Consider the following 24,845-nt stretch of genomic DNA (forward strand, 5'->3'; position numbering starts at 1 on the left):
ATTTTAGATTGACCTCGTGCCACCCGTGGGAAAGCCATTTTCTTACTTAAATTCTTGTGTTACATTTGCTTATTCGTTTTAAATTTAAAACGTGTCAAATAAGGTAAATTTTATGATCTATTTAAAGGATTAATGGACAAGGGCTCAACTTTTTAAAAGGGGCTTAATGGTGATAAGCGAAACTAGAAGTCTACTATGTAGGCTATCACTCGAGACCTTTTGTTATTACAAAGCGTCTTGCTTGTGACAGGCTAATCCCGTCACAAGCTGAAGACCTCTCACAAAAAGGGAGAGGGGACAAGGTAGGGCACCCCCCATGTGCTCCCTCACTCACCTCTCATGAGTATTTTGTGAGAGGAAACGGTATCCGTCACAAGCTTGTGACGAATATCGCTGTCTTCAATGAGATTTTGTGTTGTTATTATGCAAGTAGTCTAGTGGTTTAATATCTTAACCAAATTGTAGAAAGTTTTGTGTTCTATTCTTCATGGTTGTTTCCTTTAATTTTTTTATACAATTTATACATTCAATAAACGTATCTAATAGAGCTAATATCTAAAATTTGAAAAAAAAATTCCATTTTTTGACGATAAAAGAATTGAATTATAATATACTTAAATGAATAACTTAAAAGGGGTTATAAAATAGGGTTATTTCACGGGAATAATCCAAACTAAGCATTCTCTTCTTATATTAATCCATACTATTGTTTAACTGAGAAAAATCTCAACTTTGACATCATTTAACTTGTACTAAACCCAGATCATAATTAACCTGCTAATATCGGTTTCCCAACAGATCACATTTTTTTTTTCAATTTTTTCTTTCCTCTCTTTCATTTCTTCATCCTTCATTCTCTCCTCTAATTCTTCATTTCTTCTTAATCATTCTTTCTTTTCTTCTTCAGTTTTCTTTGTTAATTCTCTCTCAATCTTCTTAATCATCAGCTAAACAAGTGATTAAATTGATCAATCCAAACACACCGATTAATTTCCCCTTCAATTCATCGCTTTGTTTTTATTCCGGGGAAGTGACAAATAAGCCCCAAACGTTTGCCACTACGTGCAAATTAGCCTCATAACATTTTACTAGTGCGAATTAGCTCCATTAGTTATACCCGACGTGCAATTCAACCCAAGTAGAGATATCCGAGTAAAATTCTCGCCGAAAATTTATGACATGGCACCGAAAAAATGACTAAGATGGATTAAATTAAATAATAATTAAAAAAACAAACATGAATTGTCACTACCTGCTACTCAAAGACCTCGTTACTTCCTCCTAATCTCTTTCACTCTTATATGGCACCGGAAAATTTTTGTTTAATTTCCGAGCTCAAATCGTGTAAAATTTCGTTTAATTAATCACAACAACTCTGTTTAATTTATCACAGCAATATCAACCTCAACCATCACCATTGTTGCGGAACTTCGTTTAATTTTCGAGCTCAAATCGTGTAAAAATGACGGTATATACTTGTAGTGTGTATAAATTCAATTTTCATTTTTTTTTTCCAGTTTTTGTGATACCCAGAAAACTTTTAATCACAAAAATGATGATTTACGGGGATAAGTGTCGGCTACATCAAACAAAATTGAGGTGGAAAAAAATAGAGAAATGGTTAGAGGTGTGAGAATTGAAGAACGAGCTCAAAAACATATAAGAGTGAAAGAGATAAGGACGAAGTAACGAGGCAATTCATGTTTTTTTTTTTTTTTTTTTTTTTTTTTATTATTATTATTATTATTATTTAATTTAATCCATCCTAGTTATTTTTCCGGTACCATGTCATAAATTTCCGGCGAGAATTTTACTCGGATATCTCTACTTGGGTTAAATTGCACGTCGGGTATAACTAATGGGGCTAATTTGCACTTAATGGCAAACGTTTGGGGCTAATTTGCCACTTACCGGGTTTTTATTCAGTTAAATGTAATTAAATGGATGTGCATGAATATTGTATTTAATACTCTATTTTGAGGAGGAACATCAACAAGTTAATAAAACTTTTAAATTTGGAACAATTCTGGGGATTGGAGCTATTTAGGCGAAGAATCTAACAAGGATGCTTAGAAGGATGCTTTATATTCCTGGGTTTTGAAATGGTTAATCTAATAAGAATTAAAAAGGGGACTAATTGTGTAGTTTGTAGCAAATCAGGGGTGTTGTCCGTATAGCCCATAAGTTTCATATGGGTATGTGCTTTATATTTCTGGGTGTTGGTCCGTAATAACAATTAACAAGGGGATTAATTGCAGTTAGTGTACAAATGGCGGCCGATTTTTTGCAGGTTTGTTGATGAATGTAGATGTGGGTTTGTTGTAGTGCGAAACAGATAGCGGCTGATTTTCGAACAACCATGGTTCCTTCAATTAATTGGGAGAAACAGATCGTGCTATAGTTTAGGGGAAAATAATTGGGGGGAAATAATTTAGGGAGAAAATTAATTTGGAGAAAAATAATTGGAGGAAAATAATTTAGAGGTGGGGAAATCAATTTGGGGAAAATAATTTAGGATTTTTGATTGATTAAGGGGATGAAGATGTTGATTTTTTTTTTTCCTCATTAAAATGAAAGATTTCAAGAGGAATGGTAACCAGTTTTATGGGTATCCCTTTCAAGAGATCAGTGCAAGTCAAATGATGTCAAATTTTCTCATCTGTACCCCTGTGTTATTCGCTTTTCCTATTTGTACCCCTCCGTTTTTGAAAAGCCCACATATACCCCTAAACTTTGTTAGTGGCTTCCATATGTGACCAAATGTCATGTTCTGCCAATTTTAATTTGTTAATTTAATTTAATAATCAATTAATTATAGATAAAGTTAAATTAAGCTTAATCCAAAGACAATAATTAACTAATAAAATGAAAATTAAGACTTCCACCAAGCTCCAACAACACCGACTTCACCCTCATTCTCACCCCCTGTCGACTTCCCTACTACAACCACAAGCCCACCAACTCCAAAATCACTACCAGCAAGCTTCCGTCACGAATAGCACCAGACAATCCCACCGCTAACTATAAGCTTTTGAAGATGTGGCTGGTTAGGAATGGTGTTCCATAATTGATTTGACGATGTTCCCCGTCGAAAGTCGAAGGTAATGGAAGTGACAGGAACAAAGGTGAGGGCAATAAACTTGAATAGTTGTGGTCGAAAGCGGGTGCAGTGTGTAGATGTGTGAATGTGGTGGTCGTGAAAAGGCAACGACTTAGTAGGTGGTGGTCGGTGGTCACAACGTGGTTGTAGAGCGAGGTTGGCTTTTTCTATTTACCTGGGAGTTTAAGAAAATCATTTTAACTTTTTAGTTTTTATGATTAATTATGTTAAATAGTAAATCATTTTTTTAATAGAATAAAATTGATGGATTTAATTTTGGTCATTTTTGAAACTCATTAAAAAGTTTAGGGGTATATGTGGGCTTTTCGAAAACGGAGGGGTACAAGTGAGAAAAGTGAATAGCACAGGGGTACAGATGAGAAAATCCCTAGAATTTTTCTCAGTTAAATACTAGAATGGATTAATATGAGAAGATGACGCTTAGATTGGATTATTCCCGTAAAATAACCCTATAAAATATAGTTGAATTTTTCCTTGGTACACACATATATAGATTTTAAGTTTTAACCGTCTTGTAAGGGTCACCGCTTGAATATAAAAAAAAGTATTGGTACGACACACACTTTTTTTAATCAATGTAGCTAAAGATTGAATTGTATTAGAAAATGACACGTGAATTACTTGAACAAAGATTTTTAAAGGCCCCCATTTTAGAATTTGCATAGGGCCTCAAAATGTTCAGGATTGACCTTGGTGTCAAGTATCATACCATTTGTGTATACTTCGTATAATATAAATATATTACTTTTTTTGTACATTTCTATCCACACAAGTGGTATATAATTGACCTGTCTTAAGATTAAGACTAATAGTACTTTTTGAGGAAGACTTGCTTTCTTTCTTAGGATAGTAATAGGGCGTCACCGGATGAAACCCAAATTGGGTGTGCCACCCTCTCACAACCAATCTTAATTGAAGGGGTCTCACTTATCCCATGTGAGAGGGTGGCTCCCTTTCATTTTCCTTCTTCTTAAGCTCGTTAAAATTAGACACGATCTGGACCGATTTTGTGGGTTTAAGACCAGTAATTATTGATCTGTAATTTAGCAAACAAAATTTAAAATGATTTGTTAATTAAGGGTCGAAATTCGAAATGATTCCATAGTTTAAAGATAATCTATACAATAATATAAAAAGCCTAACTAGAGTAGCACATTGATGCCACATGTCTTATTAACAAGCTCTCATTAGCCTTTCATACATTTTGGTAGCTTTCCCTAATTTCTGACTAAATAAAGTCTATACAATAATATAAAAAGCCTAACTAGAGTAGCACATTGATGCCACGTGTCTTATTAACAAGCTCTCATTAGCCTTTCATACATTTTGGTAGTTTTCCCTAATTTCTGACAAAATAAAGTTCGTGTCCCTTCACTTGCCAAGCATTACTTATAAAAATGGGCAACTTCCTCCTTTAATTAGCATTTTAATGCTCTTGATTATGAGTAAATGTTCATGGACATCAAAAAGCTTGCTCTATTGAATTCCAAAATAAATCAACTCAATTGATTATCTCAAATTAATAATTTAATACTTCGTATATACATGCCTTTTATATTGATTTGTCAAGTGCCAAATTGTTTTACCTATTTCACTAATTTACGTTTTGGATCAATAAGTTTTCTATTTTCTACTATTGTTAATTGTTAATTCAGATATTTTGAGAGGTTCCGTCAAATACCCTTTAAGCAAAGTAAATAATAATCATAGTGTATACAAAAGGTTTGATCAATAGCTTTGCAATGATTGTAGTCTGCTTTGTTATCCATTGATAATATGGCTATTGATTTTTGTGACCTCTTCTTTGCTCGAGTGTTTCAGGTGTATAGAAGCTTGCTTGAATATAAGACTTCTACGATTATGGTAATCTGATTTTGATTTTTATGATAAAAGTGTAAATGTTCTTTTTTGTTTTAAAGCTCTTAATCTATTGTTGTTCTTGAATAATCTTTGTATGTGGAGAAAGAAGTTCCAATGCTTTATGGTTTAAATGTGTTTCGTTTTGTGTTTCAAACTTGATTCAAGAGATTTTATTCATTGATCGTAAAAAAGAAGGGTTGAAGAAGACATGAAACTACTATATCAAATTGAGAGATTTGTGAAAATCGGAGAAACAAGGAGAAATTTAATATAAGGTTGTTTCATTAAGCAGAATTAGCAAAAAATAGTTTCATTTTTCGGGAAAATGTTAGTGTTGTACTTTATCACATTTCTCTTGATTTGTAATATTTTTTCGTGATTAGGAAATTTATTTTTGGACCCGTTATTCAAATGTGTTTGACTACTCTATTTTCATAGCGGATTAGATATATATTTCTCATCATATAATAGATAAATGGAAGGAAAGTACTGATCTTCTATTGCAGATGAATTTAAGACAAAACGGTCATTGAATCTCCTGTCAACATTTGGTTGTTTCCCGTCTGAAATAAGACGGACAACATGTTGTCATTTTACAATAAAATGTTGTTATTTTTTGATACACTAAAACTTTGGAGAGACGGTCTCTCACTAAGCTATTGAGAGACCAGCCTTTCGTACCCTTTTATTTATATTCCGTACCCCTTTTGTTGTTGATTGTATCATAGTACTTTCGTACCTATTTACATAATGAATGTACCCATTTTATCATTAATCATGATTTGTATCTATTTTATTACCTTTAGTACCACTTTTTCTTAAAATTGTACAATGGTCTCTCAATAAAGCTTATTAAGAGACCGTCTCTCAGGAGACCTACTCTTTTTGATAACATGTTACCATTATTTTTCACATCATTTTCAGAGTAAAAAATGACACATTTAGTTATAACATTTTGTGGATTAAATGGTTACATTTTCTTAAAAATGACAATATTTTATTTGTCTTATTTCAGACGGGAAAACAGCCATCTGAAATAAGAATTTGCGTATTTGGAGAGGTGTTTGTCAATTATTAATCCTTTTCTTTTAAAAAAAATAAAGATCACATGAACACCGAAAAGTTAGACTATCTCTATGATAATACCGTTTTTTTATGAGACCAATTTTAGAAGTTTTATTAAGTTACCCTATAGAATAATTTTTACAATTTGTTGAGATTAACTAAAAAATAGTTTAAGTACTTGTGAACTTAAAAATTGAGAGAATATTGTGATGAGGACGCTCCCATTAATAGATTATCTTAAAGTAGAATTTAGGACATAATTGAACACATAGTTACGAAAATAAAATATCAAAGGGAAACCTAATGACTAACTGAAATAAGATAACATCACAAAATTGAAATAGTAGAAGAAAACCAAAAGACAAAATCTAACAAATCCAACCATAATGATTACACTAATCACAAAAAAAAAAAAAAAAAACCACATGTGACAATAAGGCCAAAAAAACCGGCTAAAGTAAAGAAGTCAAGAACGACAAATAAATAAGTAAAAATGAATAACACAAGAATTCAACAAAACAACTGCCAAACTCTTGCAGCACCCAAAACATGGTAACCCCGACATTAAAAGACAAATTAAAATAATTCATAAATATATATGATAAACGATTGTATGTGATTAACCCAAATATTACAACAACACTGACACAAACAGAAAACTAATCTCATATAACTGCAATGGCCCATCAAAATCACGCTACCAAATTATGGCCTGAGCAACAAAAAAGTGAAACATGGCACTGAAGCCGAATGAATATCCATTGTCGCTAAATACGCAACAAAAGAAAAGCGAATCATACTTTGACGATACAATGTTAAAAAAAAATAGAGAAAGTCAATCCCGTGAATTTCAAGAGCCACAAAACTAGTTTAGGGGGCGTTTGTTTCGTGCACGGGTATGGGGTTGGAATCAGGAATCATACCCGGGTGGTATGGGTTTGGAACTTGATTCCTCATACCTTGTGTTTGGTTCATTTTTGAGTGGTATGGGTTTGAACATCAATTAAGGTTAAAATGCGTAAATTAAAGTATTATAAATAATAATTTTCAATATTATAAAATCATGAAAATGATTAGTTAACCAAATAAGTATATAAAAAATTGGATTTACAATATGCTATAATTTGTTTTTTCATATTTTTGATCAATTTAGTTTGATACCCGTGGGTATCAATCTCATACCCACCCCCCTCCTTGGGTATGAGAAACCCATACCTCATGGGTTTGAGATATGGGTATGAAACCATTGTATTTGCCAAACAAACACTTGGTATGGGTTTGACTCATTCCAAACCCATACCTCATACCTTTTTTGGGTGAACCAAACACCCCCTTATATGTTAAATGGAAATATATAAGATAGAAAAAATTTGATCTAATATTAAGAAATCAATGTGAAGCCATCTTCAGTTCTTCACCTACGCCTCCTTATCTACGAAACTCAACACTCTCTTTTCTAGACCAGAAATATGGCCCCTTACTCGTCCCGGCGTTTTTATTCTATGGCGCTCCCAAGAGGGCAGCGCCACTCGACATTACCCGACTCAAAACTTGCCTGTCCCAAACACTAACCTTTTTTTACCCTTTAGCGGGTAGGTATCAAACTTGGGGCTCTGTCCTCTACAACGACGAATGGATACCCTTTGTCGAAGCAGAGGCCAGTTGCCCTCTTTCTAGTGTCGTTGGCTTGATATCGTCTTCGTCTAGCATTGATTTACGCTCTTTTTATCCTTCTAAGGAGAATTTAATATCTTCCGGAATTCACCTGGCTATTCAGGTTAGTAAGTTTTCTTGTGGTGGATTTGCTATCGGATGGTAACATACACATAAGGTAACCGATAGGATTTCAACTTCCAGTCCGCCCTCGTAACCACGCGTTACGAGGATGCAGCCCAGGCGTTACCTAATTTCAATGCCGCTGTCATAGCCTTCCCTCATGTAATTGAGGAGGCTAAGGCTCTGACACCGAAATTGGACACGAGAAAAAACGAGGGAGAGAAACCGGAATTGAACCAAAAGGAAAAGCAAGAGGGATCGAAAATAGCCAGCCCTCCTGTACCTTAGGACTTAGGAGATTCAGGCCGTGAAACCGGAATTGAACCACAGGGAAAAACAAGAGGGAGTGAAAATAGTCGTCTCTCCGATACCTGAGGAGGTTCAGGCTCTGGCACCGGAATTGGACCACAAGGAAAAACTAGAGGGAGAGAAGATAGAAGAGAAGAAAAAAAAGGAGGGAAAATGGAACTTCATGTTTGAGAATCGGACTGTAGTTCGTAGTTTTGTGTTAAAGAATAAAAAGGTTACTGAGCTGAAAGCCAACTCAAGAAGCGAACTGGTTCCAAACCCAAGTTGGTTCGTGTAAGTTGCGGGTTTCCTCCGTAAACATATAGCCTTAGCCTCGTCAAAGGAAGGACGGACAATGCTCAGTCCCAAAAGGAGCCATGGGTAATATCCTAGAATTAGCCCTCGCTCGGGCTGAAAAGCAGGCCCAACTCCCAAAACTGGTAGCAAAAATCAATGGTTCAATATCTAAAATGAAGGATTTGGTTCCGGAATATCAAGGAAAAAACATGAAAGTAGCAAAAGAAAGACACCAACGAAATTTAATCAGTACTGCAATAGAGGACAAAGGGAAAGACGTCTATGTTCTGTCGTCCTGGTGTAAGTCATCCGGGTTTAGAGACTTGAATTTCGGGTCTGGGAAACCGCAATGGATAGTCCCAGTTGCTGACCCACTGAATCATAATCAAAGGAATGTGATTATCTTGACGGAGTATAACGACTTAGAGGGTGACGGATTTGAAGCCTGGTTGTTCTTGGAGGAGGAACCCATTAAGCTTTTGGAAACTTGCCCTGAATTTCTAGCATTTGCTTCCCCTAATTTTTAACTCAACAATGGAAAAACGTTCTTGATAAAAGCACTTTGTTGAGTTTTAGCTAGGAAGTTGTTGATTTTCGGTTACCAAGTTTCTGTATTTAAGCACATTGTAGTCAGTTAATAAAATTATTTTTCTCTTCCAAACAATTTCTACTTTATTCTTCTTTAAAATCTCCCAACGTTATTGAAGCAACGATTAGATACACCTGAAATAATTCAATCCATTATTATGTATTTTAAATTTAGAACTACCTAAATTATTACCGTATATGTATTTTCTATCAACAAAATTTCAGGCCAAGCTTCTCAACCACTGATACTTCACATTCACCGAATCACTAAGTCAATGATATATGGAGCACTCCGTATTAGCAACCTCGAATACATATAGTCAAACAACGAGTGAGAATAATAAGGTTTTTTTTGTGATAAGGAAAGGAAACTAGGTCAATCGAAATCGACCCATAACATCCTCGCGGATGAGAGCGGTAATCGAAAGTCAACTTTCAAATTACCCAAATCATAAAAATAAGCTACGGGAAACAAAGGGAAAAAATAAAAACTCTCAAAGAAAGTCTCTTGAAACATTGCAATCTCACAGGAAACATATCACAGAAGGAGAGAAAGAGAAAAAATAATGCAGGAAAGGAGATAAACAAAGGAAGATCTCCATTCTCAATATGATGCAACTATAAAAAAATCACAATATTTCTCTAAACATCAATAAAGGGGTTTTAAAGATACAATCCTCATTTCAAATTAACGATGAAATTGGAAAAAACAACCAAAAAACCACATCGTCCCAACATAATTTCTAATAGAATTTTGCTAAAATCAATTCATGAGATAAAGCTCATGAAGGTATTATGTTTACATTCGATTCCTGTTTATTTTAAACCTTCAAGCTAAAGATGTATGATTTTAATTATCTCTGCGGTACTAAAAATGGAGAGTACAAACAATCAAATCTTAAAGAAGGTAAAAAATAAAACCGGAAAATTGAGTGAAAACCTATTCTAAGAGAAGACAAGAAGAAATAGCTAGAAAAAAGAAGAAAATGTGATTTCCATTTTCTAGGAAAAGGCTAGAGAAGAGAGAAAGAAATCTCAATCTTATTCTCCAAGATTTTTTTAGACTATTAAATGACTTTCTCGCTCTCTAATTCTAGAGAGAAGGTGGAACACATCATGTTATCAAATAACAATAATTCCAGTCAGATCGGACCAGAAACCAAAACCTTAAAAAATGTTGGACCGGACCAGACTGGAATTTTTAATTCCAGTTCCGGTTCGGTAAATTCCGGTGCGGATCGGATTTTGCACACCCCTACTTGTGAGAACTGAGGGATGGGGCTAACCACTAGTCCACCATGCATGACAATGGTAAGTGGTGGGGATTGACACGAACACCATTTGTACTAAAGTGGTGAGTTGATTGTGTAGTGGTCTGATTGTGTAGTAGTGATTGTTGTTAAACGTGGACTATACACGCGAACAAGCTCAACCAATGGAAAAAGGGAAATGGAAGTGGAGGGAAATATGAGAATTAAGTTTCCCACCTTTAGACCAAACTAATACAAAGTAAAATCTTTTCATTATTAACAAGATTTGGAAGAAAAACTTTATTTGGACTTTCGTTCCATCAACATCCTCCATCTATTTTGCCCCTCATCTCCCCTTCAACATCCAAGCAACTATAATCCATTTTCCCTCCCCTCACTCTCCTCCCCTCCCTTTCCCTCCTAAAATGATATCCAAACACACCCTTAAGTATACTAGTTGTTGTATCGCGCGCGGTGCGCGCGATACCCCAAGATATAGAAACGATGTTTTTGACAATGGATTTTAGAACTTAGATGTTGGACAGCACGTAATGTGCATTGCTAAACAGCCATATCAATGGCAGCACAATACAAGTTATGCCGAAATAACCAAGCAACCAACCTAGAAGCGTAAACTAATAATGCCACATTGTTTTAATATGCTACATGCTACTAACTATCTTGTAAGTCCAGTAATGACCCGGTGAGTTTATTTCCTATTTGGCCCCGTGCAACTGTTGTTGGGCTAGTTATCTCCAGAACATTTGTTTCTTGTACGTCAAAATGTGCACGGGTAACAAAAGCCTACAAAGAGTTCCTCAGCTGCCTGGACTGTTCTAGTTTAGTTTAGAGAAACTTGCTTGAGCACCCACTTTAGGACTTGAGCTCGGGAAAGAGAGGTTTCCGGTGTCACCTGAATGTAAATGGGTGTACTTCTTAGCCGTCTTTCAATTTGGACAAGGTAGTCCTCTTTTTCCTGTATCCAATATCACGCATATATGGGGTGAGGCGGAATTTAGCGTTGCCTTGTTAGGCTGGGTGTGACAAGACTAACAGCTATGAGTACCTGTGCAGGCATTGAGAACAAGGTTGTTGCTTTCACTTCTAGTAATTTCTCCGCGTTCTTAGTCAACGTAGTGAAAAAATAGGCCCCAGTCTCATCTGCTGCTTCAAATTTTATAGCCATCATGTGTTCACAATTTTGGGTTGTATAAGGTGTGAGTTTGTGTGGATATTTTGCCTAGTTTCAGGAATCCTTACCTGGGAGAGGAAATAACATTCTCTGTTAAGCATGCAGTACATGTATATGTCACACCGATGTCTTGACAATTGCCTGTTCCGCATTCACTACAACCATGGTAGAAGCGTATTTTTCGATGGTCAAATTCATTCAGCTGCACATGCAACCAGTGGTGCTCTTCTTGTAGAGTATTCTGGACCTGTCAGTTCCAATCATTATTATTTTTTTAAGACAATTGAGTTTGAACAATAGGCAAAATTTTAGAATTTAATACATTACCAGTTAAAGTTATTGTTCTTCATGACATTCAGTTTTATATTGAATATGGTTTTCACCACAATACAGTAAAGCATTTAAATAGAAGACATTTATCAGTCATTTCATGCTAACTTGCAGGAGTTACTATTATTAAATCAAGTTCCAGAAGCTCCAAAAACCCAGAGATTATTTGGATCTTAGCAACAAATTATTATTCAAAGACGTTAAACTAAGCATCTTAGTAACATATCTTGACTGGAATGTAGCATGCACTGACAATTTATATGGTGTAGAGATAAGCTTAAGACTTAACCTATTGAGCTATTTATTGTTAATAAGATGGATGCTTACTTTCTTCTCAAGGAGCTTTTGCATTGTCGTTATGATGCGTTGCGTTTCTGGACGGCGCACTTCACAGAGTTGGTGGTTCTTAGCAGCAAGTAGTTCCTTGTTTGCCTCTCCCCTACCATATTTGTTTGTTTAGCAGGGAGTAATACTTGGTAATGCCAACAGTAAATCAGTTTATGAGTTCTTACCAAGCACGCAGCGCATTAGCATTTTCCCCTTGTGGATCTAAGATGATAAATGTTGAGTGTGTTGTTGACAGCGAGAACCCTACACTATTAGCATGGGTATGTGACACGTCAATTTGTATAGTCCACTATTGTTATAACTTTGAAACTTATTTTGGGTAATAGGAAGTACCTTTTTGGTAAGATGTCCTTAGAGACGTGAAGCCAACAACCGGAAAGGATTTTGCAATGGATTGCAAAGTTTTGCATTCCGTAATGGCCAGTTCTCCCAAATTTGTTATGATCATTATCCATTCGAGCTACATGAGAAAACCACATGGTGATGTTAATAAAATGACAAACTTTAGGTATTAATAGTGGAATAAAGATTGATAAAAGACACTTTAACAAATCCGATTTCCCAAAAATATGAGGATTCAATTTACATCTTATTATTATCCTTTTATGTCAGATTTCCCGATTGCTGACAGGACGAAAGTGGGGACAGTGCTTTCGGAGTAAGCAGAAATTTGCAATGCCATTTTAGCATGGTTTGTACTTTTAATGTTATGATTTATTTGTTGAGGAGCTTATGTACCTGTGATCAACAATGACAACTTCACGAGCTTCCCAGTGTTGGCCATTTTGACTATGAACATGGTAATTCTGACCGACATATATAACAATCCCGAGCACATCTATAGTTGAACATTTATTAATTAGTAACTCAACAATTACAGGTGCTACTCCCTTTTTTTCAAAGGCGAAATTTAAACAGAGAAATGATTTAAGCACGTCTCACCGTATTGATCATCAAGTGAGAATGATCTTGGGATAGATGCAATTAATATGTATTCAGGTTGAGCCGGAGAGTTTGGTCCTAAAATAGGCTGCACAATGGTTATTTTGTTGAATTTAATCTGAAACACCAAATCCTCTAGATTGTCCAAGCATTGACCAGGTATCAGCTTCACCTGGGCATTCGAAATTTCGTATTCCATTTCATCCTTTATAAGACCCTCAAACAATTCCAGCTCTTCATTGTATATGATAGTCTTCAATTTAGTTCCCTGTATTAGATACATGAGCTTTAACCAATGAATAAGTTATAATTTATCATGATAAAATAGTTCATCAAATAACTTCTGATATATAGCTTTCCAAAATCTTTATACGTCCTAAGTGTTCAGCAACCTCCCCAATGTACCCCATATGATCTACTCGTCTGCCTATAATTTCATCTTGTGCAAGTTTGGCACCCAAGTAAAACTATTTCAAAGATATGACATATGGAATTTTGTAGAAGTTACCTCTTCATCTTGAAATGTAAACATTTGGCATTTCGGTGTGCTGCTTTCCAATGAAGTAGGCATATTCGTTATCTCAATGAGATTGACCTTAATAGAATACGGACTCCTTGTTCCTGTAATTTCTTTGGCTAGTGTCCTCATAGGTTTCATGGTGAGCTTCACAAGTAACATATATATTAGTGCATTAACCAAAGAACTTAGTTATTTAACACAAATGTAAACAACATTGTAAAATTGGTATAGTATGTAAAGACCATAGACTTACAAATGAAGATGATGCACAATACTGTTTTAAGAGAGTATAGATAGGTTGTAGTGAGGTTGCTTGTATGAATAGAGAAAATGGATATGATTAGTTGTCTTACATATAGCACTTGAAGAGGTATGGTCAGGGTTACCAAGTACTTACCAACCATTACTCTGGTAGCTTGTTTTGTGCTTTTTTTTTGGGGTACCTTTGCAAATGTGTTGTCATGTCCATGGAAAGATGACTTTTAATTACAAAATATTTTATGAAATTGCTTTAGTTTTTACGTGACTTTTAAATACAATCATAATTACAGTTATTTTAAAATGATTTACCAATGCTTATAATCTTAAATCCACGCTCGCTATTCGTATGCAGCAATTTTGAGCCAACCGAGTGGCCAACGTAGCTGTAACACAAGCTTGGGAACCTAAATATAAACAAGCTGAATCACAAACATAGGTGCAGCAAAGGGTGCAATCTGGGGTTGTTGTGGCAGTGACTAACCGAAATAAAACATTAAAAATAACTTATTACAAACTACGAGAAATTGTTATGTCCGATAATCCTCGGCTTAATGAGTTCCAAAGGATATCTTGTAGTAGCTCTGTACTTTTTGCTATGGAATCAGCATATGCAAATAATTCAACATATAAGTTAATAATAAAGCCATAAATTTGGCAATGCAACCTAACAATAAGATGTGGTGTGAATGAATGTACATGGATCTCGAAATCAACAGATACTTCAGTTAAAAGTTGCGGATTTTCCATTAAAACAAGGGTTCATTCATTTAGCAAACCACAGGCATGAAGCCACCAATACAGATATTACAGTGGACTAAACCTTGATCTAAAAGGACAGCCATGAGCGTCTGATATTAACTTATAATAGCCTCTTGCTGTTTGCCTAGGCATAGTCAATTTTTACATAGTAACCTATACCAACAAAAGTTGTGACTGACAGAATAGATTTAATGTTCTTGCAACAAAAGATAGCAAATATTACATAGGTAAGTACACACTAATCCTAATGTTCATAGGGCGCTTAATTAGGAGCTGAACTGATTAATCGTGTGGGAATTTATTTTCTACGGCCTTCATGCGGCAAAAGTAAGGCCATCCATCCCACATTGATTGTTTCATGTTTCTTCAAATGATGCACGTGACTACACGATTTGCAAAATGATAATCAGTCCAGTCGCCTAGGCCGCAACTTAAGTTAGGGATAGTTGCTTTAGAACCCACTTCAGAACTCGGTTGCGCGATAGAGCTGTTGCTGGGCCAACTTGGATGTAGATACTTGTAGCTCTAATCTTGCTTTCGAGGTCTGTAAGGTGGCTCTGCTTAGCCTACAGGAATGGATTAGAGTATTTATTATAGTTCTTGCCTTAAGAAAATCAGAAAAGGTGGAGCTGTTGGATTTTGAATTTTGAAGATGGAGTTACCTTTGGGGACATTGCATACAAGGCAGCTACCTTTGTCTCTATGAGTTTTTCAGCATCCTCAGTAAAAGCTGTGAATGTAGATGAGTCAGTTTCATCAATAGCTTCAAATGTTATATTCATCCTGAAATTATATATTTGGTGTTAGTGTACCTGGCTTTGTTGCCAATTCTTTTTTAAAAAGTTGTATTGTCTATTTGTGATTAACCTTACCTTGGGGAGGAGGTGACATTGTCGCGATGGCATGCATCACATTTGTACTTGACATCTAAGTCTTTATTACTACGTGTTCCACAGTAGTTGCACCCCAGGTAAAACCTGATATCCTTCCTGTCAAACTTAGGAACCGAAACATGTAGCTAATGGCGCTCCTCCTGCAAAGTATCTGAAGCCTGTGGATTGCATATAGGTTCTCAATTTGTGCTATTAGCAGTGGTAGTAGTTCGTAACTAACACCCAGGTTGTTAGGTGTCCATTTGGCCAACAAAAACTTGTTCATTTTTGTGAGCCTAACATGGTTGGTTACCAGAAATAACTCGGACGGTGAAATCATTATGCATAAAGTTTTTCAATACCTTCTTGTTGCGCAAGTTTTTAATTGAAGTGATTATGCGGCGAGTGTCTGGAAGGCGCACTTTAAGTACCTGGCCCTGCTTGACCTCCACAACCTCATGATTTTCTTTTGCCCTATTTGAATGAAACGAAAAGTGTAAACTAATAGTTCATACTTAGATCCTTCTTTTCCTAAATAAATTTATCTAACTATAATGAATTAGAGTGAATTACCACGAACGAAGTGATTCAGCCATTTCTCCTTCTGGCTCAAGCTTAATAAAGGTTGATGTTGTTGTGGAAAGAGAAAATCTTGTGTCAAAAGATAACGCACCAAATTTTAGCAGTGTGGAAAAACTCATCAACGACTCTTAACAGAACAGTTTAACGGCTAAAATCTGTAGAAATGATTTCAGTAGTTGCAGCTATTTTCTAAGCATCTGGGGTTATGCTGACCTTTATGGTAGGATGGCTTTAAGGAAGTTAGCCCAATGATTGGAAATTCCTGAACAATGTCCCTTAATGCTGCACATTCCTTGGTGACAAGGTCTGCCCAGACTGTTATTATCATCGGGTGCGCTGTGCTGCAACGTAACAAAAAGATTTTGCTATTAGTATGGCCCGCTGATGCGACCTCTTTTACTGGCTAACTATATGAACTCTACAATGCTGTGTCCACCGGGACATGTATTTTGGGTACAATGGTCGTACCTCCGATCAACAATGATAATCTCGCAAACATCCACGGTCGGGCCAGACTGTCGAGGCACCTGGCGCACATCATCGATATAAATGAGGATTCCTAAAGCGTCTGCATTTGGCCAAACATAAGTGTTAGTGTTGGGTTTCCATAGGTTTACTGGTTAATCTCTGATTTCATTTAATACGTGTGCAGCCTAAAGTCATGGAAGCATACCATATCGGTCAGCATCTCTAAGTGCTCTTGGAATGGATCCAAGTGCCACATACTGAGGACCAGGTGGAGGGCTTGAACCAATTTGCTGAATAAGAGTGTTGTTAGTAAAACTAAGCTGAAATGGATGGTCATCAACGTTAGTCCTATACTTTTCAGGGACCGGTTTGAGCTTTGCGTCAGAAATTTCATATTCCATTCTATCATGTATGACATCTTCATACGCCATAATTTCATCATTGTAGAGCGTTGTCTTGATTTTACCGCCCTGCATTTGCTATGGTTAGTTATTCTTGAATTTGCAGTTGTTAATTTATTTACAATAAAAAACGAAAAATGTTTCCAAGGAAACAATGCATCCTATGTAAAGGGCACCAGCGAACCAATATGAATGAACACTTTAAAATGACACGACCCTCATTTGATGCTCACTGAGATTACAACCCAACACAGGCTTCAAAAGTTATGGTATCTGTGCAGTTCAGATAACTTACCTCTTCGTCTTCAAAAGTTATTCTCTGAAACAGGACTGACTTGTTGGTGGGAGAAGTCTGAGCATTGGTTTTGTTGATGACCTTCAGCTTGATAGAATATGGACCACTCTTATCTGTGAGATCCTTCACAAGCATCTTTGGACTTTTCATGGTTTTCTGCAAAAACATAGGTTTATTTATCAGCTACAGTTCATCATTTTGCTTACTCATCATCTAGCAATCAATATGCATTAAATCCAAAAACAATGAAATGAATTAGTAATTAAGCTAATAAATGTAAAACCAGGTTAAGGATGCAAATGATGAAGTTAGAAACTTGCTTATTTCTGTGGTTCAGAAAAAGGTAGCCTTAGTTGTATTTAAGTTGTTTTTTTTACACAAGCTATATCCCTTGGAAAAAGTATGAGGATGGATAAATGTAGTGTGTGGATGTGTACTTATAATTTGTGAAGGTTGCTTGTGGTGAAATGTGAGGGATTTTGTGAGAGGAGTGTGTACTTGACTAAAAATATGCAAATACACAGGTCACTTGTTTTTCCCTCTGGTTATTCAGCCATGAAAACCCAACAGTCCAAAACGCTTCTTTTGTCCATTATTCTTTTTCACATATTTATACATTGTACAACTCCAAAGTTACAAAATCATCACAATAGATTTACCATATCTGCACCATAATGGTATTACTATATTTGTTTTTTTTTTTTTGTAAAAATAAATTCAGAAAGTGTTTATGCCTTTTTTTAAATAAAATAAAGAAATGAATGAAATGGAAGGCTCGAAAATTTATACGATTCATAATAACAACAGAGAGCAAACTAAACTACAACCGCTAATAACATAACTTACTCAAGTACGAATCAGCTTTGCATTCAAAATAACTGAATAGAGGCATTTAACTGTCCACTATTCAGATGGTTCATAATCGCTGTGAAAAGGTTTTATCTGCGTTGTGTCCAAATGCATTATTATAATCTCCTCCTCATCGTCTCTTGTTTAATTTTTTGAAAGTTTTATGATAAATTTACAAGATAACTAATCGGTAATGGGACTCCGTTTTATCCCGAATGTGCAATGAATATTGTCGTGTCTATGAAACTTCGGAATTCCTGAATTGGTCAACTGGCAGATGATCTGCCTAAGCTGATATACCTGTTATTACCATATAATACTACTATGAAAGATTCCGAGATAGCAAAATATGGCATTAAGGAGAAAGCCCTATTCTAGGCAAAGTAAAAGCAGCATGATATTGTGTTTGCACAAACATCTGAACATCACACATTTTATCAACCTGGTTTTGTGGAAATTTAAGAAGTTTAATTACTTAAAAGCCAATGTTCCGTTCATCCTGAACATGGCCATGAAGGGCCGAGTACTAAAAAAGGGCAGAGCAAAAACCTCTCTAAGCAGTAAAGGACAATGCTGCCATGGGAGCTGTTCCAGCATTGTGCTTGCTTCCTTTGAAATGTAGGAAAGCTAAGTATGTCTAGCCACATCTACGAAGCTCAAAATGGTTGACCTGTCTCGTTAGTAAGGTGTAGATATGCAATTTCCTGCTTAATGTTAATCACCCAAAGGCCTCACACCGTGATGGTTTCCCAATCTGAAACCATCAAATGTCATTGCTACGAAGGCAACAAATGCACAATCGTCATGTGAACTCTGCCACAGTTCTGCTATCCGTAAGCCTGGACCCAAAAATTGCAAGATAGGGAAGCACACCAAACCATCCTCAAAAGAAATTCATCTGTTATTGGTCTGCGTACCTGCAGGTCACGCAAGATTAAATGAGCGGAACAATAATTTCGGAAATTATAATGCAGTCCACCAAAGAATGTATGCCGGCTAAACATGCCTAGGTTTAACTAAAAGGAAAGATTCGTCACCTTTTATATAAGTCTGATCCCTGCTCGTTTTAATATTTCAAAAGAAACAACATTTTTAACTGACGTTGCTTGTCCATCTTCTGTGTCCCTCCCGTGCAACACCTTCAGCTGTTGTGCTGTCCTTGCACGAGAAAGAGCCACATACAACTGGCCATGTGAAAAACACGGTTTAGGTAAGTAAATTCCAACTCGCTCCAATGTTTGACCCTGTGCCTTATTTATAGTCATGGCGAAACTTAGCTTGATTGGAAATTGCCTTCTCTGAAAATTTATAGGAAACTTTGAACTCCTGGATGGCCGTAGTGTGATTCTGGGGAGGAAGACGCGCTCTCCTGTGTAATAGCCAGTGGAAATTTTACATTTAATCATGTTTGGGTAAAACCGCTTGCAAATTAGCCTGGTGCCATTGCATAGGCCTGCTGCGGGGTCAATATTTCGAAATAGTATAGCTGGGGAGTTTTCTTTGACAACCAGCTCATGAGGAGTCATCCCAGGAGGGCAAAGGGTGTTTAGAAACTCAGCCGGGTATACGTTTGAGTTGTCATCTATAACACTATCAAAGCTCTTGTAGACGTACTCCTTCCCTGGAAACTTGTCTATTAACAGTGCGTTAATTGAATCAACATCATTGTTTCTTGGAGTTAATATGGCTCTACCAGTGAATATGCTTGGAGAGAAATCTGTCTGCTGCACTTCAGGAAAGACAGATTCAACCAGAACTGTAAGTGGACACTGAGTTTCGTTTGCTTCTAATATCAAATCTGGTGGCAATTGAACAACCCCATCCTCGGTTGTCTGTAACTCCCCGTTTCCCAGTTTGAGGAGAAAATTTGAGAACTCTGTATATGCTCGGGCCCTGATGTTTTCTGTTAACCTAAACTTTATAAGACTGTTCCATAGTTCTGAACTAACAATACTTGCTTCCACCGCTTCTTGCTGAGTACGCCGTGGTAAAACGGGAAGTACTTGGCAGAAGTCACCTCCAAATACGACAATTTTGCCACCAAAAGTTTCTGAGTTGCTGTAAACATCCTGTAGTAAAAAATTCACAGCTTGGATACTATCTCTTTTTGCCATTGAAGCCTCGTCCCATATTATCAGAGAAGTTTCTCGCAACAAGCAAGCTAAACTACCTTGCTTTGGGACGTCACAAGTCATTGTTTCTTCGGTGTCAAGCGGTATCTTGAATTGCGAATGACAAGTCCTGCCAGTAGGTAGATTTGATGCTGCAACACCTGATGAAGCAGTTGCCAAACATATTTTGCCCATGGACCTCACCTTGGCATACAAAGCACCATATAAAAAGGGTTTTCCGGTTCCGCCTGGACCATCAATGAAGAAGGCCCCAGATTTACCAGTTTTTACGTGATGGATTATTGCTTTGTATGCGGTTCTTTGGGACCGTTTAGTTCCTTCCTAGAAGCCAGTTGCTCCATGGGTACAGGTGCATTCAAAGCGTCAGTTACATCTCTTGTGTTGTTTACAACGCTATCCTGAGCAACCTGTAAATGGTGTAGGTTAAAACCTGCAAATGTCTTCCCCATTCCTTCTAGGAATTGCCCAATTTTTCCAGCCGTTAGATGCAATATCATTTGTTCATTGTGCTGAAATTCCTTTCTAAAATCTTCAGAAAGAGCGTTATAATATTTGTCCCAAAAATCTGAAGGGTTATTAGGGCGGCTAAAAATCAAAATGGTAGCAAACAGACGCCTTAGAGCGTGTGGCATTTCCACCTGAACAGCCTCTTCCATGCAACTATCTCCTACGTTATCATGCTCAAGAAGACCTCTCTTTAGCGCGGCTTCTTGAAATGATGCAGACTTAACGCCATCAATTGTTAACAGATCCTCAAACGAGGTAGGGCCCCTCACATGTGCTAGTAGTAGCCTAAGATAGTACATTTCTCCTTCCGCAGGAGAAGCATGTGCAACCCTGCCAATTACCACCCCGCGTTCCCTAGCTTTCCATATCTTTTGCTGCTTTAGCCACACAAAATGCTTTGGAAACTCCCTGTATAAGTATTTCGGTCCTTCTTTCTGTAAAGAATTTTTGCGGAAAAACTCTGTGAGCATGGTTTTTGTTCGATGTTCGTCAACAATGATCCCTTCCAAAGATTCATGGGCTTGGAAGCTAACAAATTGACTATTAGGGGTGTGGACAGGCAACGGCAGGACTGGTGGATAAATGTCAAACAAATTGAACCCGAAAATCCTCCAGGCTGCTTCCGGTGGTGAAACCCATCTACCAGACTGATATCTTTCTGTTTCGTCCACAACTGCATTTTGCCCGGCCCCTGAAATGTTGAATTGAATTCGATCATGACCCTTGTATACGTACTTATATAGATACTTGACTGCCTTGATGGTAGAACACACCTCCACGTTTAGGTGACAATCAAACATGGCAAGGAGGTAAGGATTGTAAGGAACAACCCATGTATTGTCCATCGCAAGCTTTCTAACCACTACTTTTTCTCCGGTGCTTCGCCTCCTATACAATGGGTAGGAGTCCGAACCATTGGTTGTAAACTCACTATTTTTTTTCGGGTACCCCGACGTGCAAACCATTTTCCTACCTTTTACTTTCATGCACTTACACTTTGGAAAATCTATACCACACGGGCCATGCATCATGTGCCGCAGAACGGCACTCCTCAAATGCGGATTATCCTCAGAAGGTATCTCTGCGCATACATATTTGTCAAAGCATTCCGGGTTCTTAATCTTGTGGTCTGGTTTAAGTATTATCAAGAAATGTGCATGAGGGAGCCCGCGTTTCTGGAATTCAACCACATTTATAATCGCTGCAACCTCCCCAAAGATCTGCTTCCCCATGATCTCTTTTCTCAGAGCTGTTAACTTGGCATTGAAAACCCGAGCCACCAAATCAGGTCTATTCTGGGCCAGTTCACCATTGGCTAGTTCTGCCTTGATCTCTGGCCAATTAGGATTGCAAGTTATTGTTAAGAATAAATCCGGCTTTCCATATTTCTGAACAAGAGCTATCGCATGTAAATAACGACGTTTCATGTCACGCGGGCTTCCAAGAAAGGAAGGGGGTAGAATCATGCGTTTCCCGACGTTCGCTGCGCTGCTTTCCCCAAGCTCTAATGTGTCTAGTATCCCTTGGTAGAGATCCGCTCGAATAGCATCTTGGTTCAAGCGAAAGAAGTCAAGTCTTGTGTTTTCAATTTTGACATACATGTCTACAATGTATTGCTGGAATAATCGCCCCCCGCGCAAAAGCAAATTGCCAGGTCTAATTTTAAATTTGTACGCATAGTACTCTCGACATGATATACGCTTGTCAGCCCTTGTGTACCTTCTAGCAGCAACTGTAGAAATCCAAGAAGGACATTATAAAGAAAAGCCTTTTAAATAGTAACCCTTTATAACGCATGCATTAGTTTGAGATCCCATGACTCAAGGAGGCACACTATTAAGTATTAACTGAGCATTGACGAGAGTTGTCATCTTGTATATGGACCTTGATTTCTTGAAAAAATCCAAGTTTGTGAAAAAAATTAACACTTGAAATAAATAGCCAAATTGCAGGGTCCCGATTTCGTATCAATGAAACAAACATGTTGTGAATAATAGTTGAACACAAAATAGATGTTTGCGTGAAAGACAAGTAGAAATGGATGAAGTTTAACAGGTCCTGGTTTAAGATGTAGACACCCGTTCTACACCCGTTTTAAACTTGTAAAACAGTGAATGGAAGTATAAAACAAAATTATAAAACCCTTCATAGACCTGACCATATTCTTCCTGCAAAGAAAGCTTATAGCAGAGTCCTTCTCAACTTTAGTGCCAACCTATGGCTTGTGCAAGGATGAGATTTGCCCCAACAATAATAAGAAAGGAAGGGGGATAAGAGAGTGAACTTACGTGCAACTTCAGCTTCTATTAAGGACTGGGGATCATCATCCGTGGCCGCAGAAACTGGGAACATAGAGCTGGAACCAGGTTCCGTAGCAAAAGGAGCATTTTTTTTTGTAGGCCCTGATGCCAACCACTTTCTCCTCTAGGAAGCAAGAGTGGATATTGCAGCGGGTCATAGCATCCATAGAAATGTTTGATCCTATGTTGATGTGCAGCCTTGCCATACACAATGATGTGTGGGCCCTCATTTCCTGCATGCGCTGTGTGGTCAGGCCATACTGCTGCCACCTCATCAGATGTTGGGGCGTTATATACACGCTGATCGAGGCTAGGATCGGTGCTCAACAATATTCTGGTTTCTGCTGTGACTTCAACTTCGCGGAGAGATCAAAAAAACCTTCCGTATGGGTTAGCATCCATCAGACCCATAAGCAGCGTAGTGGTATCCTCTCTCAACTCTTTAAACAATCCAAGCCGATTGTTCTTCTCATGTTCACCATCATAAAAGTATAACTGTAAATATCTAGGTATGTTGTCCATAGGTATGAGATTTGGTAGGTTATGGTACACCTGGCCATGTGCTTTAAAGACGTAAATTCCGCTTTCAGTTTTTGAATCGAAGCTCCCCCCGAGAGATGTGAAAGCAAACACATTATTATATAGCCTTGAGTACTTCTGGAATTGTAGGGACATTTCATCCCTTGCAGTAAAGAGCTGCAACAATGCTTCAGGGTACTCATTAGACACCTGGTCTACATCTCCATCGCAACAACAGAGCCCCTTACTCTCGTACTCAAACTTTTTAGCTCCACATTTCTGGCAAACACTCGGGGTCTTTAATCGGCGTGCCTCTGTCGGCACCGGTTTTCCGCCCATCGCGGCTGGTAATCCTGCAAGCAGCTAGCGTATTAGCTTTAAGAGTAAGTATTTCCAACTGTAAATATTCTAAGTATTGCAGATCCGGCTAGTACACTCACTTTTTTTCCTGGTACGCCGCCTTTTTGAAGGGCGTTGAGGCTGCTGTTCCGAGATCGACTGCTGTTCCCAAATCTGTTCCGTGGTTTCCAAGAAGGTCTCCATTCTTCTGGATCTGTAGGGCCTTTTGGAAGTACTTGCCTGTGGATCTGGCAATCCTGACAGCTGCTCATCTGCAGCACTTCCCAAACTGTCCAAAGTATCCACTTGCATGCCATGATCATCTGTTGGTGCAACACTCTTTTAATGAAGGACTTCATAAACTAATTTTGTAATTTGTTCTAATTTGAACTCTGATTACTTGCATGCTGGTTTGGCGTGCGCTTTGTGATTTGGCAACCAATTTTAGGAAGGCTATTTTGGCATGCTGAATAGTCCAATCTGTTTCAGGTTCCTGACCTCTGAAATTATTAGTTACCAAAGTTAAACATAACATGGTCTATAACTGAATCTTTAATATTAGCCCTGCAATGATTGTCTGCAAATGCCAACCGAACATAAAACACAACTATAATTATTTTTAAAAAAACACACATTATTACCTGGATCTTCAGTTGACATCCCGCGAAGCCTGACACCAGCAAAACTAAAAGCAGTAGTTGACAGCACTCTCGCGTATAATTAACTATGCCTGCAGAACATGCCACTTTCGAATCTGAGTTACGTGCAGTAATAATATAGTGTCCTAAGAAACGTACATATCAGTTGCCATAGGTGTAGACGCTAACTCTCACATGCTTCTAATTTATAGCTTATCTGGATTCCTTAAACTGTTTTGGTGACGTATGGAACTAACTAATTTATTGCTGCAGGATTTAAGCAGATTGTTAATATATCTATTGTGGCCTTTTTTTTCATCTGAATCCAAGGAATTGTCTTTAAAGC

The 24,845-nt window shown here is 37.4% G+C and overlaps 1 protein-coding gene, 1 long non-coding RNA gene and 1 pseudogene across 2 annotated transcripts; 1 reads left to right on the forward strand and 2 right to left on the reverse strand.

The window, feature by feature from the left end:
- Nucleotides 1–2,269: 2,269 nt before the first annotated feature.
- LOC141648663 (BAHD acyltransferase BIA1-like) lies at nt 2,270–9,087 on the forward strand (annotated as a pseudogene).
- A 1,764-nt stretch (nt 9,088–10,851) lies between these two features.
- LOC141645906 (uncharacterized) lies at nt 10,852–12,546 on the reverse strand. The gene is made up of 4 exons (XR_012545221.1): nt 12,449–12,546; nt 12,095–12,358; nt 11,312–11,684; nt 10,852–11,221 (listed from the first exon to the last, which is right to left on the reverse strand). It is a non-coding gene; the product is annotated as an uncharacterized LOC141645906 (long non-coding RNA).
- Nucleotides 12,547–15,615: 3,069 nt separating this feature from the next.
- On the reverse strand, nt 15,616–24,672 carry LOC141648664 (uncharacterized). The gene is made up of 15 exons (XM_074457389.1): nt 24,659–24,672; nt 24,503–24,531; nt 24,379–24,438; nt 23,963–24,184; nt 23,383–23,875; nt 22,992–23,059; nt 20,504–22,435; nt 19,153–20,423; nt 17,216–17,371; nt 16,725–16,989; nt 16,520–16,619; nt 16,265–16,392; nt 16,043–16,178; nt 15,832–15,943; nt 15,616–15,648 (listed from the first exon to the last, which is right to left on the reverse strand). Exons 1-15 carry the CDS (start codon nt 24,670–24,672, stop codon nt 15,616–15,618), a joined length of 5,019 nt encoding a protein of 1,672 aa, XP_074313490.1.
- Nucleotides 24,673–24,845: the final 173 nt, after the last annotated feature.

The sequence above is a fragment of the Silene latifolia genome, chromosome 3 (assembly GCF_048544455.1).
Source record: "Silene latifolia isolate original U9 population chromosome 3, ASM4854445v1, whole genome shotgun sequence".
Lineage (NCBI taxonomy): Eukaryota > Viridiplantae > Streptophyta > Magnoliopsida > Caryophyllales > Caryophyllaceae > Silene > Silene latifolia.